Raw genomic sequence first — 22,868 nt, forward strand, 5'->3', positions numbered from 1 at the left:
CAACTATAAGATATAGGCACAAAAGAAATATAAATATAGTTGTGGAGAGTGTTTAATACAAATATATAACCATCTTATTTAGCAACCTGGTTAATTACTAGGTCTTAGAGCTCTTTCCATGTAGATACACATAAATATATCACATTTTTAAACTGCTATATAGTATATCTCAAAGAATGGGTTTAAGTTTTAGGTAGTTACCAGTTTCTTACCACTGAAAACAATGGAACAAACATCCTTTTACATAAATATTCCTGGAGAAGTGTTTGCATATGTGTTAAAAAAGCTCTTTAGAAATATGAACTGTTAGATCAAAAAACCTATACATTTTTTAAAGATATTATCAAAATGACTTGGAAAAAAATTCTAACAATGCATAGTCCCACCACCAGCAGGAAAGAACCCATTTCCCTACACCCTTGCTAGCAAAGGCTATCATCGGAATTCTTTTATTTTGGATATTGCTTGGAGAACAAACCATACCTTGTTTTTATTTACAGATGTTGAACATTATTTAATTATTTATTAGCTAATTTTTTTTGTTTTCTTTGTGGATGGCCTTAGTACTATCTTTTTCTCCTTCTTCTACTGGTTGTAATAATTTGTAGCAATTTTTTTAAGTTAACCTTTTTTAAGGTTTTATTTATTTAATTTTTTTTAAAAGATTTTATTTATTTTTAGAGAGGGGAGGGAGGGAGGGAGAGGGAGAGGGACATCAATGTGCGGTTGCTGGGGTTATGGCCTGCAACCCAGGAATGTACCCTGGCTGGGAATCGAACCTGGGACACTTTGGCCATGCTCAATCCACTGAGCTACGCCAGCCAGGGCTTATTTATTTAATTTTAGAGAGAGGGGAAGGGAAGAGGGAGAGGAGAGAAACATCAATGTGTGGTTGCTTCTCACGTGGCCCCACTGGGGACCTGGACCGCAACCCAGCATGTGCCCTGACTGGAAATCGAACCAGCTACCCTTTGGTTCAAAGCCCACACTGAATCCATTGAGCTAGACCAGCCAGGGCTTATGGCAATTTTTAAAACTCCATTATATATCCTAAATGCCATTCTTTGTTATATGTGTTACAAATATTTTCCCCAGCCACTTACTCCTTTATATTTTAATTTTGTTTGAGGTCTTTCTTCATATGGATATTTTATATTTGCTATAAATTAACCAATTTTTATTTTGGTTGCCATGTTTAATATCTCTAGGAATCCTTTTATACCAAGAGGTAGTATTTTCTTTTCTCTTAAATTTTTATTTATTGAGATTTGAGAGACAGAGGCAGACACAGAGAGAGGAAGAGAGAGAAACATCAGTTTGTTGTTCCACTTATTTATGCATTCATTGGCTGATTCCTATATGTTCCCCCCTGACTGGGGACTGAACCTGCAACCCTGGCACATCCAGACAACGCTCTAACGAACTGAGCTACCCAGCCAAGGCCAAAGGCAGTGTTTTCCTTTTATCACTTTCACATTGTTATTTGGTTTGTGTTTAACATTTGGGCTTTCACTTCATCTGGATTCAAGTTTACTTTATTTAGTACAACAAAGTTGTACTAACATCATTAGCTAAATAGCACATCTTTTCCTATTGATATAAAATGCCATCTTTATTGGATGCTACATTTCCACAGATAAATGGGTCTGCCTCTAAACTTTAATATTCTCCTATTTGTCTACGCCACAGTATTTTTTACTAGCTTTACAGTAATGTCTGAATATGTATACAATTAGTTCTTTTCTTATTATTCCTTTACATTTTTTTCTCAATTATTTTTCTCTTCCACATTTTAGAATTAAGATTATCAAACTCACAGAAAACTTTGTTTTGATTGGGGTTGTATTTAATTTGGTTAATAACTTGGGAATTCTGAAATCTTTCTATTATTCACTTTTTTCACCATAAGCACAAAAATGTATTTTCTACATTATCCAAAAACAAAAATAATTTCTTTTGTATGCCATCTTGTTTCTGACCACTACACTAAATCCAGTAATTCTAACTGTTGATTCTTTTCAATTTGTTATACTATTCAATATATTTATGTCTGAGTTCATATTAAAAAATTAGATTATGTTTTATTATTTTCCTCTTGCACACTATTTCTATCAGGGTTATTATAGCCTCATGAAATGAGATCCTAAATTTTCCACCTCTTTCTATTCTGGAAGAGACAATATAATCTGGGAAGTTACTGGTCCTTAAAAACTCAAAAAGAATTAAGAGTCTAGGCTTGAAAACTGTCTAGACTTGAAGTCTGTATGTTACAGTTTCTTTTATAGTTAATGATCTATACAAATTTGCTACTTCTTCCTTAACCAACTTTATTATATATTTTTTTCTTAGACAATCACCCAGGTCATATATTTATGACATTTAATAAGACAGAACATTCTCATAATTAAAAAATCACATCTCAGTTCATTTTATGTTGACTTTCTTATTACTATATTGTTCATTTGTGTATGTTCTCCCTATTAATCAGTTTTGTCTATTTTATGGTCTTTTTAAAATCTAGTTTTTAATTTTACAATTAAGTTTATCAGGTAATATTCTCTATTTTATTAACTCTTGCTTTTACTTATTAATAATTCCTTCCCTCTGCTTCCTGCGGGCTTATTTTGTTATTCTTATTTTTGAATTAAATACACTTCATTTTGATCTTTTCTTTTTTTTTTTAAAGATTCATTAAAGACTATCTTTTCTGTGTGCTATGTTGGCTATAACCCACAGGTTTCTGTTAGGAGTACCCTCATTATTATTTGATTTCTTCACTTCCTAGTTTCATTTTGACCTCCTACACCAGTTTTAGAAGTACACTTTTAAATATGCAAGGTTTCTCTTAGCTCTCCTTTTGCTATTAATTTTTATTTTTATTTCACTATGGTCAGTAATAAGGTCTATGTGACTTCTAGTTTTTTGGAATTGCAGATTTTTCTTTGTAACATAATGAGTGGTAATTTTCCCCTTAATATTTATATAACTCTAAGTGGGGGAAAAAAGTGAAAAATATTGGTGACCCAATTTCTACTTGTCATTCATTTATGGGAGCAGAAAAATATTATTCCCTAACATGCAAAGACTCAAGAAGGTCCATTTATAAGCCCACCTTGACAAAGTACATAATGACAAAATCTACCCAACAGAGTAATCAAAATTAGAATACAAGAAGGGTTCAAAATCATCAAATTGCACACATGAAATATGTGCAGTGCTTTTGTATGTAAATCATACTTCAATAAAGCTGTTATTTAAAAAAAGTATGCAAAAATGAGAAGCTGTAGCACAACAGAATTACAAATGAGCAACAATCAAGCAGAATGCAATTATCAACCAGGACAACATAAAAATATATTCATCTTTCATGGGGAAAAATGAAAAAAAATCTGATAAAAAATCAAAGGTCTCAACTTTGTTAAAAGTAACTATTAGGTGAACTAACAACAGATAATACCATTTCCAAATTCACAGAAAGGGTGATAAAAACAGGTTGTAAAGTACAATTCTATTTTATAAATAAGAAAAAAATTCATGAATTTTAAATAAACACATGGAAAATATCTGAAAAGATTATAAAATACAGAGGTAATAGTGGCCACCTCTGGATAGTGAGACTCAGAAACTGAGTTGGGGGGCTAATGTTTACATTTTGACTTACTAATTTTGGTAACAGAATTCTGTTCAACGAATAATGAACTAGAAATCAGAAAACTGGTTTTGTCTCTAATACTACTCATGAAGCTAAATAATTTTACTTTCTATAATCTTGAATTTATCTATAAAATATATTTGTCATACCCACATGTTTTTTATAGTATTCAAGTTTATATACATAAAAGTAGAAAGAATACAGAAGGCAGGCAATACTGCACACATTTGTTCAGTTGAATCACATTTAGTAGCACTGCTCAAAATTACCTTTTTCAAGTATTTAAAAATTCATTTCATTTCTACCCAAACAATATCTCAAAGAATTTTATAGGTTAAATGCTGACCAACCTATAAGAAATGCTAAAATATGAGGGGGTATACCTTGAGTGCCCAGCTTGGGAGATGAGAGAGGCTGTGCCTCTGGACTCTACAGAACACACACTACATTAGGCCATTCTACCAAGCCTGGGAAGACAGACATAGCAACTCTACCTAATACACAGAAACAAACACAGGGAGGCTTCTAAAATGAGAAACATGTCCCAAATAAAATAAAAGAACAAAACTCAAGAAAAAGTACTACTAAACAAGATGGAGAAAAGCAATCTATCAGGTGCAGAGTTCAAAGCACTGGTTATAGGATGATCAATGCATTTTTTTAAATATATTTTACTGATTATGTTATTACAGTTGTCTCATTTCCCCCCTTCACTTCCCTCCACCCTGCACACCCTCTCCCACCACACCCCCCCCTTTAGTTCATGTCCATGTGTCATAAGTTCTTTAGCTTCTACACTTCCCATACTATTCTTACCCTCCCCCTATCTATTTTCAACCTACAATCTATGCTACTTATTCTCTGTACCTCCCCCCACCCACTCCCCTGTTGCTACCCTCTGTGTGATCTCCATTTCTGTGGTTCTGTTCCTGTTCTAGTTGTTTGCTTAGTTTCTTTTGGTTTTGCTTTAGGTGTGGTTGTTAATAATTGTGAGTTTGCTGTCATTTTACTATACCCTTTTTTTATCTTCTTTTCTTAGATAAGCCCCTTTAACATTTCATAAAATAAGGGCTTGGTGATGATGAATTCCTTTAACTTGACCTTATCTGAGAAGCACTTTATCTGCCCTTCCATTCTAAATGAGAGCTTTGCTGGATAGAGTAATCTGGGATATAGGTCCTTGCCTTTCATGACTTGGAGTACTTCTTTCCAGACCCTTTTTGCCTGTAAGGTCTCTTTTGAGAAATCAGCTGACAGTCTGATGGAACTCCTTTGTAGGTTACTGTCCCCTATCTCTTGCTTCTAGAATTCTCTCCTTCATTTTTACCTTGGTTAATGTAATTGTGATGTGCCTTGGTGTTTCTTCTTGAGTCCAACTTCTTTGGGACTCTCTGAGCTTCCTAGACCTCCTGGAAGTCTATTTCCTTTGCCAGAATGGAGAAGTTCTCCCTTATGATTTGTTCAAATACGTTTTCAATCTGTTGCTCTTCCTCTTCCCCTTCTGGTACCCCTATGATTTGGATGTTGGAACATTAAAGGTGTCTTGGAGGTTCCTAAGCTTCTCCCCATTTTTTTGAATTCTTATTTCTCCATTCTTTCCTGTTTGGTTGGTTGTTTCTTCCTTCTGGTCCACTCTATTGTTTTGAGTCCCAGTTTCCTTTTCATCACTATTGGTTCCCTGTGCATTTTCCTTCATTTCTTTTATCATAACCTGCATTTATTCATCTCGCTTGCAACCAAAATCAACCAATTCTGTGAGCTTCCTGATCACCAGTGTTTGAACTGTGCACCTGAAAGGTTGGCTATGTCTCCGTCGCTTAAAAGGATGAGTTCTGGGGCATTGATTTGTTCTTCTGTTTGAGCCATCTCTCTCTGTTTTTTTTGGTCTGGTTGCTCCTGTTACAGTGAGGGGTGGAGCCTTAGGTGTTTACCAGGGCTGGGCACACATGTCGCTAGATTGTGAGCTATGTGGAGGCGGGGTCGAAGGGAACCAATGGCGGTTGCTGCGTTCTCCGTGGGACCTCAGTCCCTCCTCTGGGATCCTGGGTTGCACGCTCTGCCCTGCTCCACAACGCCACCTCACTGGGTCTGCCAACTGCCGCTTGCGTACTCAGGGTCCACCCAATGCGATCTTGCGAGTCCCAGATGCTTTACGCGTGCCTCCAGATGCCTTATGCGCCCAACTCTCTCTGCTCTCTGTGCCGCGACCCGTGCCCAGCTGCTTGTCTCTGCCCCCCCTACCGGTCTGGAATGACGGGTCTATTTAAATTTCTTGGCTGTCCGACTTCCATTCAGATAAATTTCCTATCAGTTCTGGATGTTATTCTGCCTCTAAATTGTTGTTGTTCCAATCTTGGTTGTGCGTGGAGGTATGGTGCATCCACCTATGCCTCTGTCTTGACCAGAAGTCAGGATGATCAATGCATTTACTGAGAACCTTGACTGCAGTAAAAAGGACTAGTTAAAAACGAAGGATCTTGCCCTGGCTGGTGTGGTTCTGTAGATTGAGCACCCACCTGAGAACCAAAGGGTCGCTGGTTCAATTCTCAGTCTAAGGCACGTACCTGGGTTTAGGGCCAAGTCCCCAGTAGGTGGCACATGAGAAACAACCACACACTGATGTTTCTTTCCTTCTTCCTTCCTCCTTTCCCCTCTAAAAATAAATAAATAAAACCCTTCCGCTCTCTATAAATAAATTTAAAAAGTCTTTTTTTAAAAAATGAAGGATACACTAACTCAAATAAAGAATAATTTACAGGGAATCAAGAGTAGAGTAGGTGAACCTGAGAATTGAATCAGCAATTTGGACAATAAGGAAGCCCAAAAACTCCAATGAGAACATCAAAAAATTAAAAGCATAAAAAAATTGAAGATAGTGGAAGGAGGATAGTGGAAGCCACTGGGACAACGTCAAACACATCAACATTCTCATCATGGCAGCACTGGAAGGAGGAGAAAGGGTGGAAGAAAGTGAAAACGTATTTGAAAAAATGATAGAAAACTTCTCTCACTTGGTTAATGCAAAAGACATACAGGTCCAGGAAGTATACAGAATCCCAAACAAGATGAATCCAAAGAGGCCCACACCAAGACACATCATAAAATGCAAAAGGTTAGCCATGACCAGGTTGCTCAGTAGATTAGAGCATTATCCCTTACACCCAAATGTTGTGGGTTCAATCCCCAGTCAGGGTGCATAAACATCTATGTTTCTCTCTCTCTTCCCTCCTCTCTCTCTAAAATCAATACACATATCCTCAGGTGAGGATTTTTAAAAAACAGAAAATGTTAAAGATAAAAAGAGAATTTTAAAAGTACCAAGAGAAAAGCAGTTACCTAAAAGGAAGCTCCCAGAAGACTGTCAGCTGATTTCTCAACAGAAACTTTGCTGGCTGAAAGGGTTAGCAAGAAATATTCAAAGTGATGGAAAACAAAGACCTATAACCAAGATTACTCTGTCCAGCAAAGCTATCATTTAGAGTCAAAGGACAAATAAAGAGCTTCCCAGACAAAAAAGTCTAAAGGAGTTCATCACTACCAAATTAGTATTGTATGAAATGTTAAGGGTCTTCGTTAAGAAGATAGGGAATAAAAAGATAAAAAACATGAATAAAGTGGCACTAAATGTATATCAATAACTGAATCCAAAAAATAAAATAAAGGAACAAGCAGAACAGAAAGACTCATAGTATAGAGAACATGTTGACTGTTGCCAGATAGGGAGGGGTGGGGATTGGGGGAATGGGTGAAAAAGTGAAGGGATTAAGTACAAATTGATTGTTCTAGAATAGTCATGGCAATGTAAAGTACAGCATAGAGAATATAGTCAATAATATTGTAATAATTAAGTACAGTGTCAGATGGGTGTGAGATTTATTGGGACAATCAGTAAGTTATATAGTGTCTAATCACTGGGGTGTATATTTGAAACTATTATATTACTAATGTAATAATGTATGTCAGCCATAATTGAAAAATAAAAATAGTTTTAAAATATTGGAAAAAATCCCACTAAATTATTATAAAGGCAAACTGAACCCTGACCAATGTGGCTCAGGCGGTTAGGTGTCACCCTGTAAAACAAAACTCTGCTGGTTTGATTCCCAGTCAGGGTACATGGCTCAGTTGCAGGCCAGGTCCCTGGTTAGAGATGTGCTAGAGGCAACTGATCAATGTTTCTCTCTTAACATCAATGTTTCTCTTCCTCTCTCTAAAAATAAATAAACAAAATCTTTTAAAAAAGGGCAGGTTTAGGTGCCAAAATTTATCTTATTTGCAAGAGGTACATAATCATGTTTCCATTGTTTTCAAAAATAAAAGAAAAAGAAAAAACCTTCATTTTATTCTCTTACTAAGAACTGGAAGAGTCTGCAATTATTTCCTAAATTTACATTTAGATCTGTTAAGACAAATTTCTGCTTGAGTACCATTAAGTCAATTTTTATCTATAAGTCTCTACAAACTTAGCCACTAAAATTAGGTTCTACCTTTCTCAATTAATTTTTGTCCAAATAAAAAGCTCTATTTGTGTCTATAATGTTTAAATATTCATCTGAAAATGAGAGTAAAAAGCATGACTTGAAGTCAGCTGACACAAGACATCTAGGAAAAAGATATGAATTGACTTAGGACAGATAAACCCAAATTATTTAAAGTAATATAAACCACACAAAGAGGAAAACAAAACAAAGCTAATCAAGTAACTTGCAAGCCCAGTACAGTAAGGCCTCACTTCACATCATAAATAATAGGTTTAATAAAATGACAGATAATGAGATGAATTTTACCATAGGCTAACTGATATAAAACAAAGAGTTAAGGGTCCTATGGCGTTTCATCAATGTTGTAATAAAATGAGATGCCTCTGAAGCAAATGACATTATTTGAGGATTTGCTGTATTTGATTATATATTGTCTTGGGCAGGATACATGAGTGGAAAACTGCACACAAATTCTAAACCCTTTCCAGGAGGACTTTTTTCTTTTTGAAGTGGCATGAACATAATTCTGAAACTATTTTAGAAGTATTACAAGACTGAACAAATGACTTGAGACTCAGTGTATTAAAAGAAGAGAGAGACAAATACCATAAAAGGAAAGACAAGAAAGAAACTAGAGGAATTAGAAATATCAGTATAGTCTGATAATTTCTAAAATAAGTATGAGTATATGTGTATATATCTATCAGTGGTTCTCACCTGGGCATTCTGCCCCCCGGAGGACAGTGGCAACATCCAGAAATACTGTTAATTAAGGCATTTAATACGCAGAGGCCAGGCATGTTGCTAAACAACCAACAGTGTACAGGACAGCCCCCATAGCAAAGACTTATTTAGCCCAAAATGTGAACACTACCAAGATGAGAAACCTTAGTATACGTGTATACCAGGTGTCTGTATATGTTTATATATATCTGTATTTCCTAGTTCTGTCTCTTTAAAGGGCCTAGAAGCTAAGACAACCCAGTAACAATAAGTACACTTAGTATCTTATATCTTGATGTCTAATACCTGATGTCTCCACTTAAGGAATCAAGGCTTATTATATAGCACTGCTGATTCTAGGGTTAAGGCAAGATTGGTACACAGTAAGCCTGGAACATCTTGTTATGACAGAAAAGTAAGAAAGTGCACATAAAAAATGATAATGGTATATATAAAAGCCAACTGTGTCCTATGGGATAATCTAGAACAATTCACATATCAAAGCAGTAAAAATAGTAGTGAATGATGAAACTATTGAAAATATGAGAATCTATGAGCTCATACCAATAATGAAAAGACAAGTAAGTAAAAAGGAGAAAAAGAAGGTCCCTTGGTTACAGTAAAATGATTAGTGCTGATTAGCAAATGTAGAAAGAGTAAGTGTTGAAAAACTATTATTGTGCAACCATGGGGGCGTGGCACGAGGGGGAATATTGGTGGGAAATAAGAATGTTTGCATGATCTTAAAGTGTCACCCCCATTATTTGTTAAAAAGAAAGGAAGAGTAACTATATAAGAGAGAAATCAGGGATCTTCACTGAGGGATCAAAATTAACATCACTGAGGGGTGGATGAACATTATGGGTCTCCTTAGAACACAAAATTACTTATGCAGTATTCTGGCCAAGAATGCATACACTGAATCTACTCATGAGGAAACATCAGACCACTGCAAAACAGGGAACATTCTATTCAAGAGAAGGGGGGCTTCAAAAATGTCAATGCCATAAAAGACAAAGAAAGGTTTAGGAAATGTTCCAGACTAAATGACACTTATAACAACTGAATACAATACCTACTCCTGGACTGGATGTTGTACTAAAGAGGATTAAAATATTACCATAAAGAACATTACTGGGTCAACTGACAAAATTGAAATACAGAAGGTAGATTTATAAATAAAAGTATTGTTTTGATATTAAAAAGTTACTGAAATTGCAAACTGTACTGTGGTTTGATAGAAGAATCCTTATTCTTCGGAACTGCACACTAAAAGCACCTGGGAGAAAGGTCCCTGATGTATGCAACATACTTTCAAATGGCTTAAGAAAAATATATTTGTGTGTATATACAACTACAGAGTGCAAATGATAAAGAAAATGATACAAAATGTTAACAATAGGTGAATTTACATAAAATTTAATATATGTATATATTCTTTGTACTTATCTTACAAAGCTAGAACTTTTAAATTATTTCCAAATAGAGTTTTCTTAAAACAACAACAACAACAACAAAAAAAAAAACCAGGAAATTTTTAAAGACCAGAACACAAAACTAAACTTTTCCCACTATATACTTCACCTACAAAAACAGAATGCTATAAAATTCTTTATAATAGCAGTGGTCAAATCATTTTCATGCCTATCTAATTAATGTATTTGCATATTAACTATTATGTTAGCCATTGCATAAAAGTTCAAATCCTATCTAACAGCCAAAGGATGATTAAAAAATACAGTACGGCAAAGGAAAGGCCTTAGCAGTTAATAACAAAAAAGCTTTCATTTTTCTAATACATAGATCCACATAAAATAATTTAGAAGTGCTCTGAAGCACCTATCTTCCAAATGAATGTGATAATATATTTAAGACAAACTTAAGATAAAACTTATCCCAAATAATTTGTTTGTTTTGCTTTTTGCTTATACACAATAAGGTCACAAGGGTACGTAATGCTATGACAAAGTAAGACCCAGTTTTAAAATCAGACCAAACTGCCCACATCAATATTTAAACACTCCTAACAATAGTTTTAATTTGAGGACAGATCTACCAAGGCTATATTTTAATTTACTACTTTGTCCTTTATAAGAGAATATTAAAAAAAAAAAAAAAAAAAGAAACTTACAGTTCATCTCGTTGTCTCTGGGACAGCACCATTTTGGCTGTAATGTCAAGCTTATTTGATATAGTGGTATGTCCCCTCCTTTGGGAAATCAAAAAGCTTTGTGATCCCTGGATTTATAATTAAATACGCCACAAAGTGGCTTCCACACAGGAGAAGATGATTCTTTCACAAGTGAATTCAACAAGTAACCAGGAGAGAGTCAACAAGTAAGATTCATTCCACCTGAGGAAAAAGAGAGACAAGATTATTTCTTTCACTTAGAATTTAAATTACTTCTAAATTATTACTGTAGTACACACTTTCAAAGATGAGATTTATTGTGATGCTAATATGAATATTAGCTCATTTATCAACCTACTATAAAAATCAATACCAAAATATATCATTTTATGTATTTTAAGTTATCCTTAATAGTTTACAGCACTGTTTTTAGATTTCCCCACTCCCAATCTGTGTAACTTTATTAACCAGTTTCACCTCAATAGATTCAATAAAAAGGAAAAATAAAAAATTTTTTAATTGGAAAAATAAAATAACTTACCCTCTCCCTACCATGTCACCCACCAGATATACTAATTCATTAAATTTCAAATATTAACATATAACCTTCTAAGAAGACTATGATACTCCCTTTAAAGATAAGAAATAACAATTCTAATTTACTAAAAAGGTATAATCTGAAATAGGCATGACAGATGATTTCAGAAACTGTCCACAAACCAAAAGGTTGACAACTATAACTGAAATAACCTTCAAGATTAAATATCAGTCACCAATAATCTTAGAATAGCTAATATTGGGTTGGCCAAAATGCTTGTTACATTTTTTTCCATAAGATGGCTCTAGTAGTACTTAATTGTCTTTTAACTTCATTCAAAACAATTTTGCTAGACTGTATTGTGACAACTGTCATATCAGCATGCATAAAAAAATAAAAATTAGTGAATTTTTAAACAATATTTTATTTTTTATTTTTAGACAGCAGGTAAGGGAGTGAGAAAGAAAGGGAGAGAAACATCATGTGTAAGAGAAATATTGAGTGCTTGCTTCTCACCCGCCTCCTACTGGGGACCTGGCCCACAACCCAGGCATGTGCCCTGACTGGGAGTTGAACCAGCAAGTGACCTTGCAGTTCACAGGATGGTGCTCAATCCACTAAGCCACACCAGCCAGAGCAAAATTGGTGAATTTTTATGCGGCCGTTTAAATATTAAAGATGGAAGAAAATACACAACATTTCAACATATTATGCTTTATTATTTCAAGAAATGTAAAAAGGTAATTGAAACACAAAAAAGATTTGTGCAGTGTATGGAGAAGGTGCTGTGACTGATCAAACATGTCAAAAGTGAATTGTGAGGTTTTTTGGTTACTTTTGACATTTTGGCCAAATAATTCTCTTCTTTGTGGCTACCTCCCTCCCCACCAGGGGCTTTCCAAATAATTCTTTGCTGCAAGGCTGTCTTATGCATTTAGAAGATGTTTAGCAACACCCTTGGCCTCTACCTACTAGGAGCCAATAGAAGGAGATAGCCAACATACTCAAAATATCCAAATCACCCATGTGACTGATAAAAGTAAAAATGTATCTTTTAATTTTCCAGGAAAAAACATACAGACATTTTGGTCAAACCAATATTTACAATGTAAATAAACTAGTAATGCCTAACTAATGCATTTCTTTTTTTTTTTAAGATTTTATTTGTTTATTTTTAGAGGGGAAGGGAGAGAGATAGAGAGAGAAACATCAATGTGCGGTTGCTGGGGGTTATGGCTTGCAACCCAGTCATGTACCCTGGCTGGGAATCGAACCTGGGACACTTTGGTTCCCAGTCCGCGCTCAATCCACTGAGCTACGCCAGCCAGGGCTGCATTTCTTAATACATTTAATCAAAAAATAATTTGCCCCAGCTGGTGTGGCTCAGTGGCTTGAGTGCTGGTCTGTGAACAAACAGGTTACTGGTTCGATCACAGGCAGGGTACATGCCTGTGTTGCAGGCCAACTCCCCAGTTGAGGGCATGCTGTTTCTCTCTTTTCTCCCTCCCTTCCTCTCTCTGTGAAAATAAATAAATAACATTTTTTTAAAAAAATCAAGAAATAATTTAAGCCCTGGCTGCTAGGGCTCTGTGAATTGACTGCTGGCCTACAAACCAAAGAGTCACTGGTTCAATTCCCAGTCTAGGGTACATGCCTGGGTTGCAGGCCAGATGCCCGATAGGGGGCACACGGGAGGCAACCACACATTGATGTTTTTCTCCCTCCTTTCCCCTTTCCAAGGGTACGTCAAATCTTAAAAAAAAAAAAAAAAAAAAAACCCAGCCCTGGCTGGTGTTGCTCAGTGGATTGAGCCCTGGCCTGCAAACCAAAGGGTTACCAGTTCGATTCCCAGTCAGGGCATAGGCCTGGGTTCTGGGTCAGGTCCCCAGTGGGGGTATGCAAGAAGTACCACACCCTGGTGTTTCTCTCCCTCTCTTTCTCCCTTCCCCTCTCTCTAAAACTAAATAAATACAATGTTAAAAATAAAAAAGAATTTAATATTATTTTACTTCATTTTGTATCCTTCAGAATCATGTGTTCAAAAAAAACATGGAATGAAAGCCCTGGCTGGTGTAACTCAGTGGACTGAACACGGGCTGTGAACCAAAGCATCGCAGGTTCAATTCCCAGTCAGGGCACATGCCTGGGTTGCAGGCCACAGTCCCCAGCAACCGCACATTGATGTTTTTCTCTCTTTCTCCCTCCCTTCCCTCTCTAAAAATAAATAAATAAAATCTTTAAAAAAAAGAACCCACAAAAAATATGGAATGAACCGATCTAGATTTTTGGTACTCACACAGTAAGCCAATTCTCTAACCTAGTTTTTAGACAATGTTACTTAATATTTCAGAGCCCCTTCTTTACACTTATAACATTATAAAATCAATTTCTATACAATATCCAAAAAGTATCACAGTATAAATAAAAGAAAAATCAAACTTTCTTAAAGAACCATTCTTCAAATCTCCCATTAAAAAAAAAGTAGTCAGCCCTGGCTGGCGTAGCTCAGTGGACTGAGCGCGGGCTGGGAACCAAAGTATCCCAGGTTCGATGCCCAGCCAGGGTACATGCCTGGGTTGCAGGCCATAACCCCCAGCAACCGCACATTGATGTTTCTCTCTCTCTCTCTCTCTCTCTTTCACCCTCCCTTCCCTCTCTAAAAGTAAGTAAATAAATAAATTAATTTTTTTAAAAAAAGTAGTTTTATCACATTGTACAAAAATAAGAGAATGTCTACTGTATTTAGGAAATGTATTTGAGATATTCTCACTTAAAATGCAGACTGATATTACAAAATAAAATCAGAAGGGGCACTTTAAAGAAATAGAAAATCATCCTCCAAATGAAAGGAAATGAAATTAACATCTAATGAAGGGCCTGTGGGACCACTGATTATCAAGAGACAAAACATGGACAGAAGAGACAGAGAGTACTTCTTTAATACCTTTTTTCATGCCTCAGCAGGCACTATTCCAGGCACTGAGGATATAGTGATGAATAACCTAGTCCAGGAAATATGAAAGAGCAAACCCTGGTTTTAAAAATGTGAGCCCTGAATGAAAAAGTGAGTACCCAGATGTTCCCAGTGGCAGCTGCCATTTTAATGGAAATCCTTCTATACTGAGCAATTCTAGTAAATATAATCAGGGATTTATTTTATGATCTTTAATTATACTTCCAACCTGGAGGGCAGCTAGCTCAAACTGATAGCTGAAAAACATCACTACCTCTATGTCTAAATCAGAGATATATGACTGTGAATAAGAAATAGGAGATTGAGAACCAAACACAATGGACAACTCAGAAAACCATCCCTCTTGGTATTTAGAAACTCCTAATTATGTAAGCCTCACTTTCTAAGCCTTAATTATCACCAAATTAAAGCATCTAGGGTCTCATACACTCTGACAAAGGTCACAGTAGGCTAAGGATTACTTGATGGTGGTGACTATCTGAATTGTCTACAGGTTTCTTGTATTAACTTAAACAATGGTAATCCACTGACAGACAATCATATAAATCAAAGTGAAAAAGAAACATGGCAAAAATCCATGTTTTAATTGGGCAAAAAAATCCACTATATTATGTACATTACAAGGTCTTATGTAATTATAGAGAGACTGTTTCTCCCTAAAAAAGCAAATCGATGTACAAGAATAACAGTACTGGAATACAAGGATGATCTAAAAACCAAACAAGACAAACAAATCATTGAATATATGTTGGTGTACTGCATACGTTAACTTACTCATTTAACAAACATTTATAAAACACTATGCATGTGCCAGGAACCATGTGTAATGAAGAAAATAACTTCATCTTATACTCAGGAAGTTACAGTCTACTGGAAGAGCCATCCAAGAAATGGGCAATTTAAAGTGTGAAAAGTGTGACAAGTATTACCATATAAGGGATGATGACTCAGGATGAAGGTGAGTAGGTTGGTAGGAGGCTGGATTACAAAATACACTCAGGTCTTTACAATTTGTCCTAGGAACAATGGGAGCCCTTAGATTAGCTTTTAGGAAAAATCATTCTTCTATAATGAATAGACCACAAAGACTGGAAAGGAAGAGGCCAGATAGGAGGCTTGCAGTAATGAAAGGGATAGATAGATAGATGATGGCGATTCGTACTAGCATAGCAGCAGTAAGTGAAGAGAATTAGATGAATTTAAGTTATTTAAGGGGAAAATCTTTGTGTAGGTGACTAGATATGGGCAGCAAGAAAGTGAGAAAAGTCAGCTAAAAAGTCAACGACAACGTCCAGAGATTGCTGGGTCTGAACTTAGTTGAACAGAAAACGAGTGAGGAGATGAGGAAAGTATAACTCATTCCATTTTAGATATGTTAACTCCAAAGTGCCTGTGAGACTTCTAGTTTGAAGTTGTACAAACAAGTCAGCTCTGAAGAGAACCAACCTGCAAAAACGAAGACTGGTACTTACCAGCTTGGAGGTGATACAACTGAAGCTGTTACATCGGCTGAGATTGACCCATGGGAGAATGTGTAGAGCAAAATAAGCAGAGCCAGGCACAGCAATGCCAACACTTAACACACACACACACACCCCCCAGAATCTAACAATTGAGGCTGAGAAAAGGCAGTTAAAGAGGTAAAAGTAAAAACAGAAGAGAGAGGCAAGTATTTCAAGGAGAGGCAATCAACAGTATCCAAAGATATCCAACTATTGAGCAAAATACAGTCTTAAATAGGTCTGCTCCATTAAGTATTTAAGTATAGAGCTCACTGATAACCTTGATAAGAGTGGTTTCGGTAAAATGGTAGGGACATGGTTTAACATAGCAAAAACCATATTAAATGGACTGCTGAGTACAAGGAGATGAAGTAAAGACAGTACCATAAATAAATATCTTTGAAAGAAATGGAAATGTTGAAAAGCCATTTTCTGGTTGTTTTCTATCCCAACTAAGTGAAATGTTTAAATGCTAAAAACAGACACACACCCCCCAAAAAGACACAGGGAACGTGGACAAATGAATTAAGAATTTTAATATCACCATTTTCACCTTGTAATCAATCGAAGGCAGACACCTGGAAATGAAGAATAACACAACATAACCTATAAAGTATTTTTGCCAAAAAATCAAATCTGAATCTGTTCAAATGTCTGGCTCCAATTATCAATTTGCAAGAAGTATGGATGGCAGAAGAATATGCTTAAGACACCATGGGATAAACCAGCAATATCCAGACTGTGAAAAGCCCTATAAAATAAATGACCCAATTTCTTAAAATAAATTCCAAGAAGAGAAAAGGAACTAGAAAAGGAAATTTAAATGAGACAAGGGATATATCAAACAACTGCAGCTTATAAACCTTATTGTGATCTGGATTAAGAAAATTAATTGTAAAATGAACAAACCAGTGAAAAAACAACTGGAGTTTTAAAACTGGGTATCTGATGATATTAAAGAATAACCGGGACTTTTTCAAGAGTATTAATAGTATTGTACTTATTTTTAAGTCTTTTAGAAATACATAATAAAAAACTTATCAGTTAGCCGTGGCTGGTGTGGCTCAGTGGATTGAATGCTGGCCTTCGAACCAAAAACAGTCGCTGGTTTGATTCCCAGTCAGAGAACATGCTTTGGTTGCAGGCCAGGTCCCCAGTTGGGGGCATGTGAGAGTCAATCACACATCGATGTTTCCCTCTCTTTCTCCCTCTCTACCCCTCCCCCTAAAAAGAAATAAATAAAATCTGTTAAATGGAGGGTTCATCACACTATGCCCTAATTTTGTTTATGGGTCTGATATTTTCTAAATAAAGTATTTTTTTTTAATCACAGGAAAAGAAGAAAAAAGGAGCTAAGGACAGAGAGAGAGGAATGCGATCCACACTTAGAAATCTTACATATAAAGATGGGTCACCTCTTCCACCATGTTAGAAAGAAGAATGCAAATATGTTTTTTATATTTTGGGAAAATAGGAAGTAAGGTCATTTGCTGAATAGGCAGGATAAGGAAGAAGGCATTAAGAGGCTTGAAATAGCTGCTATGGAGAACAAAGAAATGGAACAAAAAGAATGTTTTTTAGATGGAAGACTGAATTTTTAGTGGTACCAATGTACAAAGACGTGATTTTTTTTTTAGCAAGTATTTAGCTATAGCTGTGTCTGCAGCTACAGTCCAGCTGCAGAAACAGAAGAGTTAAAGGTTTAGAGATCTAGGGTTAGGATGACAGTTTCCAAAGTTTAGCGTGATGAATGTATAATGAGAGATGAAATAATACTTCAAAGAGCCTAAACTGCATTGTGTAGAAAAGTGAAAACAGGAAAGGAAGATTGAGAGTCCTAGGGATCAAGACAGCAGGTCTCTAACCTGGGAGAACAGTCAGAGAATGGAAGATTAAATTTAAGACTTCCCAATTTGCTGTTAACTGTATGTTAATAATGTTTTATACAACTAGCTAAGTATTGAGGATACATGATAAAGACAATGGGTATGATGATTACTAAATGCAAATGAAGAAAATGTGGTCTTAAGTCTGTAATTAAACTCTATAACCCTGAATAATTCATCTAACTTTCCTGGAAAGTAGATAACATCTAAGGTTCCTTTTAACTTAGATTATTTCATCCTCTATCAATTTCCTACCTTTAATATGTAATTTTTTTTTGCTATCAGAAAGTATAAGTATGTGATTCAGTTATCATACTTCAGAATATAATGTACCTTCCCCAGTTACCTTTTAGCTTAATATATTACTATGTAATTGCAAAATATCACATGACAATAGAAAAAAATGATTCTCAAATGGAACAAAGGATATAGTTTGAAGTATTTTGCAATTAACAACATATAAGCAACCATACAAATAAACCAGGTAATACTGTCCTACCACCTGGTGAAGGAGTTCTTAATCGTTTTTTTTTTTTTTTTGAGGGGGGGAGGGATGAAATCCATTGGATTCCTTTGAGAATGTGATGAAAGCCTGGATCTTTTTGCTCAAAGAAGCACTTATAAATATAAACAAAATATTACATGCATTTTAGAGGGTTCAGAAATCCTCCTCAAGTCAATATAATGAATGAAAAGACAACATTTTTAAGAAATATTTTGGCAGTCCTTCAGTAATCCCTTCTAAGCTACTTGTATATATTACAAACATATTTCAAAGAGTCTCATTTATTCATTTGCACATCAATATCCAGACATTAATTTCAGAGATCAGATCTGTGTTGCCTGAGCCATAGAAACAGGCTTCAGTATGCTTTTTGGAATGCAGAATTCTTTAGCATTCTATATACTCTAATATATCCTGTTATCTGCCACACCAGTGCAGCTCTCTTAGCAATGTTTTACTACCTGGGTAAGTATCTCACCACAAAAAGGGAAAGGGGAAGAGAAAAAAAGAAAAGATAAAGAAAATAACATCACATTTAAAAAAATCTTATAAAACAGAATGGTGAGTGACTTAGTAATTTAAATCTTTTCATTTTAAGTTTCAATGTGGTAACACAGATTTTACACTTATCAGAACAAACTTTATTATTTCAGTGCTCTCTTTGGCAGCACATAAACTAAAACTGGAATGCTAGCAGATTAGCATGGCCCCTGTGCAAGAACAACACACAAATTTTTGAAGTGTTCTGTATTTTTTTAAAGAAAAAGTATTATTTATTAATAACCTATTTCATACATTGGCCTTTGCCAAGCAGGAGTTTATGTAATAAGGGGAAATAACCCAGAAAATTAAGGATGTGTGTGAGGGAACACAAACAGTAGAGACATATGGAAATCATGAGATTTACTTATTATTAGATGTAAAGTGGGCATTTAAGAGAGCCACTAGTAATTAGATGATTACCAATGGATCTAGCTCTTAAGAAATTGGCACTTGACAATAGTTTATTTAAAGAGGGTTAACAGATTATCTACTTTGCTTGAGCAGTACATTTTACAGCTCATAATCCCATTCCAAATACTCAGATACAGCAATGAGGCAAGGCAGAAGCTACTATAAATCAAGATTTATTGGCCCTGGCTGGTGTGGCTCAGTGGACTGAGTGCCAGCCTGCAAACCAAAAGGTCACTGGTTTGATTCCCAATCAAGGCACATGCCTGGGTTGCTGGACAGATCCCCAGTAGGGGGCGCACTAGAGGCAACCACACATTAATGTTTCTCTGCCTCTTTCTCCCTCCGTCTAAAAATAAAATTAACAAAATCTAAAAAAAAAAAAAAAGATTTATTGAGCACATTTTCAGACTAGCTAATTTTCAAGAGCTAAATAAAATCTGTTGTTTTCCAATTAACTATGCTTCATGATACTCTGCAAATCATCAGGATTTTAAAAAAAATAGTTCCAAAAACCAAAGTTTTTCTTAAAGTACTAATGGCACAAAAGATATTTTATTAATCTATATGACTATTCGTATTACATACATATTTCTTTTGATATTTTCAAATATTTTTACCACCTTATCCATTATCCTTACATAGATTCTGTACACAATAATCCAATGTAGAAAACAAAAGCTAACCTTTTCTCAAAACATTGTTCTATAGAGAAATATCAGTCTATAATTTAACAATTTAAGATTTTGATTTGAGTTAGACAAATAAAAGCCATTTTCTTAGTTATGCTGGCTATACATGGTGTTTTAAAAGAATTAGATCAAGGTTTAAAAGGCACAGGTAATCAGTACCCAACAAAAAGAGATATAAAACTTGGTTACTCATATCACCTGTCTTAATGTTCCTATCTAATAATCTGTTTTTTAGACACGCAAAAAAGAATCAAACTGCAATATCATGTAAGAGAATACTGAGGTAGAATTACAATAAAGTTCATGAGAATTAGACGATTTTTTAATTTAGAGCCTGTACATTTCTATTCTAACATGAATGTTGCAGTTCTGACAATGTTGTGAATGCAAGACTTCCTTTATTTAATATTCAAAGCTTTATTTTATTTTTTTAATAAAGATTTTATTTATTTTATTTTTAGAGAGGGAAGGGAGGGGGGAGAGAGAGAGAGAGAGAGAGAGAGAGAGAGAGAGGGTGGGAGGGAGGGAGGGAGGGAGGGAGAGAGAGAGAGAAACATCAATGTGCGGTTGCTGGGGGTTATGGCCTGCAACCCAGTCATGTACCCTGGCTGGGAATCGAACCTGGGACACTTTGGTTCCCAGCCCGTGCTCAATCCACTGAGCTACGCCAGCCAGGGCTTCAAAGCTTTATTTTAATAAAATATTATCCAATTGTTAACACAGTATTGGCAAAACAAATTAATGGTGTTGTTATTTTCTTGTTTTAATTGCCATACTGAAATACTAACAGGGTTAAACCATATGAAACTGCCAATAACAACAATCACACAGGTTCAATCTAACTTACCAATGGTATTTTAATAGCATTAGCAAAGTTCTTAGCAGCTGGTATAAATAGCAGAACAGGAATTTATTTACATAGTGGTTTCTGTTTTAATTTACTTTTAGAGAGAGGGGAAGGGAGGGAGAGAGGGAAGGAAACATCAATGTGCAAGAGATACATGGGATCTGTTGCCTCTCACTTGCCCCCAACTGGGGACCTGGCTGGCAACCCAGGGATGTGCCCTGACTGGGAATTGAACTGTAGACCTCTTGGTTCGCAGGCCTTCCCAGGCCAGCACTCAATTCCCTAGGTCACACCAGCCAGGGCTTTTACATAGTTCTGATGAAAAACTAAGCAAACAGAGCAACCCCCTCCTCTGATATCATAGTTTTTTGTACATACACATATTTAACACTTCTCACACTACACTGTAATGATCTGTCTTGATGTTGTCTCCTCAACTGTCCTCCAAAACTGCAACAAATTTATTCCTCATTGTGTCAAATATCATGGTAATTAACAATGGGTATCTAGTTGGTTTTTTAAATCCTCACCCAAGGATATATTTATTGACTTTAGAGAGAAAGGAAGGGAGAGAGAGATCAATGTGAGAGACAAACATGGACTGGTTGACTCCTGTACATGCCCCAACTGGGGATGGAACCTGCAACCTCTTGGTGTACTGGAAGACGCTCCAAACAACTGAGCTATATACTGCTACGGCAATATTTAGTGTTTTTAAATGACTACTACAGGCATCACAGTAACACTAAAAGAAAAATGTATTGTATTCTCAGAACTAAAGATGTATTGTATAACTTTATTCTCATCCTCTTATCTTAAAAATTCAGAAACATCATAATCTGAAATATGGGCAATATCTAAGTCCAGTTGCTTGGGGCTGGTTTTGATGTAATTTTTTTTTTTTCTTTTTAAAGACTGAACACTAACATATCAGAGAAAGTACACCAATTTTAAAATTCTGTAGAAAAATCAATAGGCTGTCTTAATAGTGAAACTTTAAAAATTAAAGACCTTTATTCATACTCCTCGTCTGGTTTCTGCTTACAAACGCTACATTTTCAAGTGACAATTAGATAAACATAGCTCCAACAGCCCTGTAGATCTGATTTTTTTAAAGTCAAAAGTAAGTCTCTCTCTCACACACACACACACACACACACACACACAAATACACTGAATTAAAAGAAGAAAAAAGCTTGCCATTATTTCTGAGCATACAAACAATAATAAAAGACATATTATTGTTCTATGTGTATTTTTTTAGGCATAAGGTATGGTTAACACTAATGCAGTTAACCCAAAGGAATTACAACAAAGGCAGAAATCACTGTAGTTCTTAAGAAAGGGAACAATGTTCTAAAACTGGTTATTTCATGGTGATTGTTTTGGAGATAATATATGAGATATTAAAACAGGAGGAGGCTGGAAGATGAGAGAGGCTTGGACTAGGATGGAAGCAATTAGAATTATTTGAAAAAAGAGCTTTATGGTCAAATTGCAATTATGCAAAAGCGGAATTTTGGGCAGCGGGTGGGGACACAATTCACTAGTTGCTCTTGGAGGATGGCTTTCTCTAGGATATGATCTTGGTCCCAAAGGCAGATCTCTTGTTTACAACCGAAGACAAACTGCCCAGGTGTTATGACAACCCAACTGGAAAAACTGAACTAATTTTAGATTATATTATTACCCACACCAATGTCTGCCTCCAATGAAACAAATAATTGAGAAGTAACTATATTCTCAGTGTCAATTATTCAATTTATTTACTTAGAATGTACCAGGTACCCAGTACTCAAACCAAACAATATATATGTGGGCCATCTAGCACAACACATAGTTAACTATGTGCCTCATCTATAGAAAGCTACATGTGACATAAAAGCAATGTTTAGTCCCGTCCCATAAGAAACTTACAATATAGTTCAAGATATAAGCTATACAGCCCTGGCTGGCATAGCTCAGTGGCTTGAGCGCGGGCTGCGA

The 22,868-nt window shown here is 35.6% G+C and overlaps 1 protein-coding gene and 1 non-coding gene across 2 annotated transcripts in view; one reads left to right on the forward strand and one right to left on the reverse strand.

Moving 5' to 3' along the window:
• PAFAH1B1 (platelet activating factor acetylhydrolase 1b regulatory subunit 1) overlaps positions 1–22,868 on the reverse strand; it is a 73,216-nt gene that overhangs the window by 34,906 nt on the left and 15,442 nt on the right. Inside the window, 1 exon segment of the mRNA XM_028519529.2 lies at positions 10,988–11,209. Within this exon segment, the coding sequence (XP_028375330.1) occupies positions 10,988–11,019 (32 nt within the window). The 5' untranslated portion in view covers positions 11,020–11,209.
• LOC114504366 lies at positions 19,045–19,147 on the forward strand. Its single transcript, XR_003685144.1, has one exon. It is a non-coding gene; the product is annotated as a U6 spliceosomal RNA (small nuclear RNA).

Source organism: Phyllostomus discolor, chromosome 8 (genome assembly GCF_004126475.2).
Source record: "Phyllostomus discolor isolate MPI-MPIP mPhyDis1 chromosome 8, mPhyDis1.pri.v3, whole genome shotgun sequence".
In the NCBI taxonomy this organism is placed as follows: Eukaryota; Metazoa; Chordata; class Mammalia; order Chiroptera; family Phyllostomidae; genus Phyllostomus; species Phyllostomus discolor.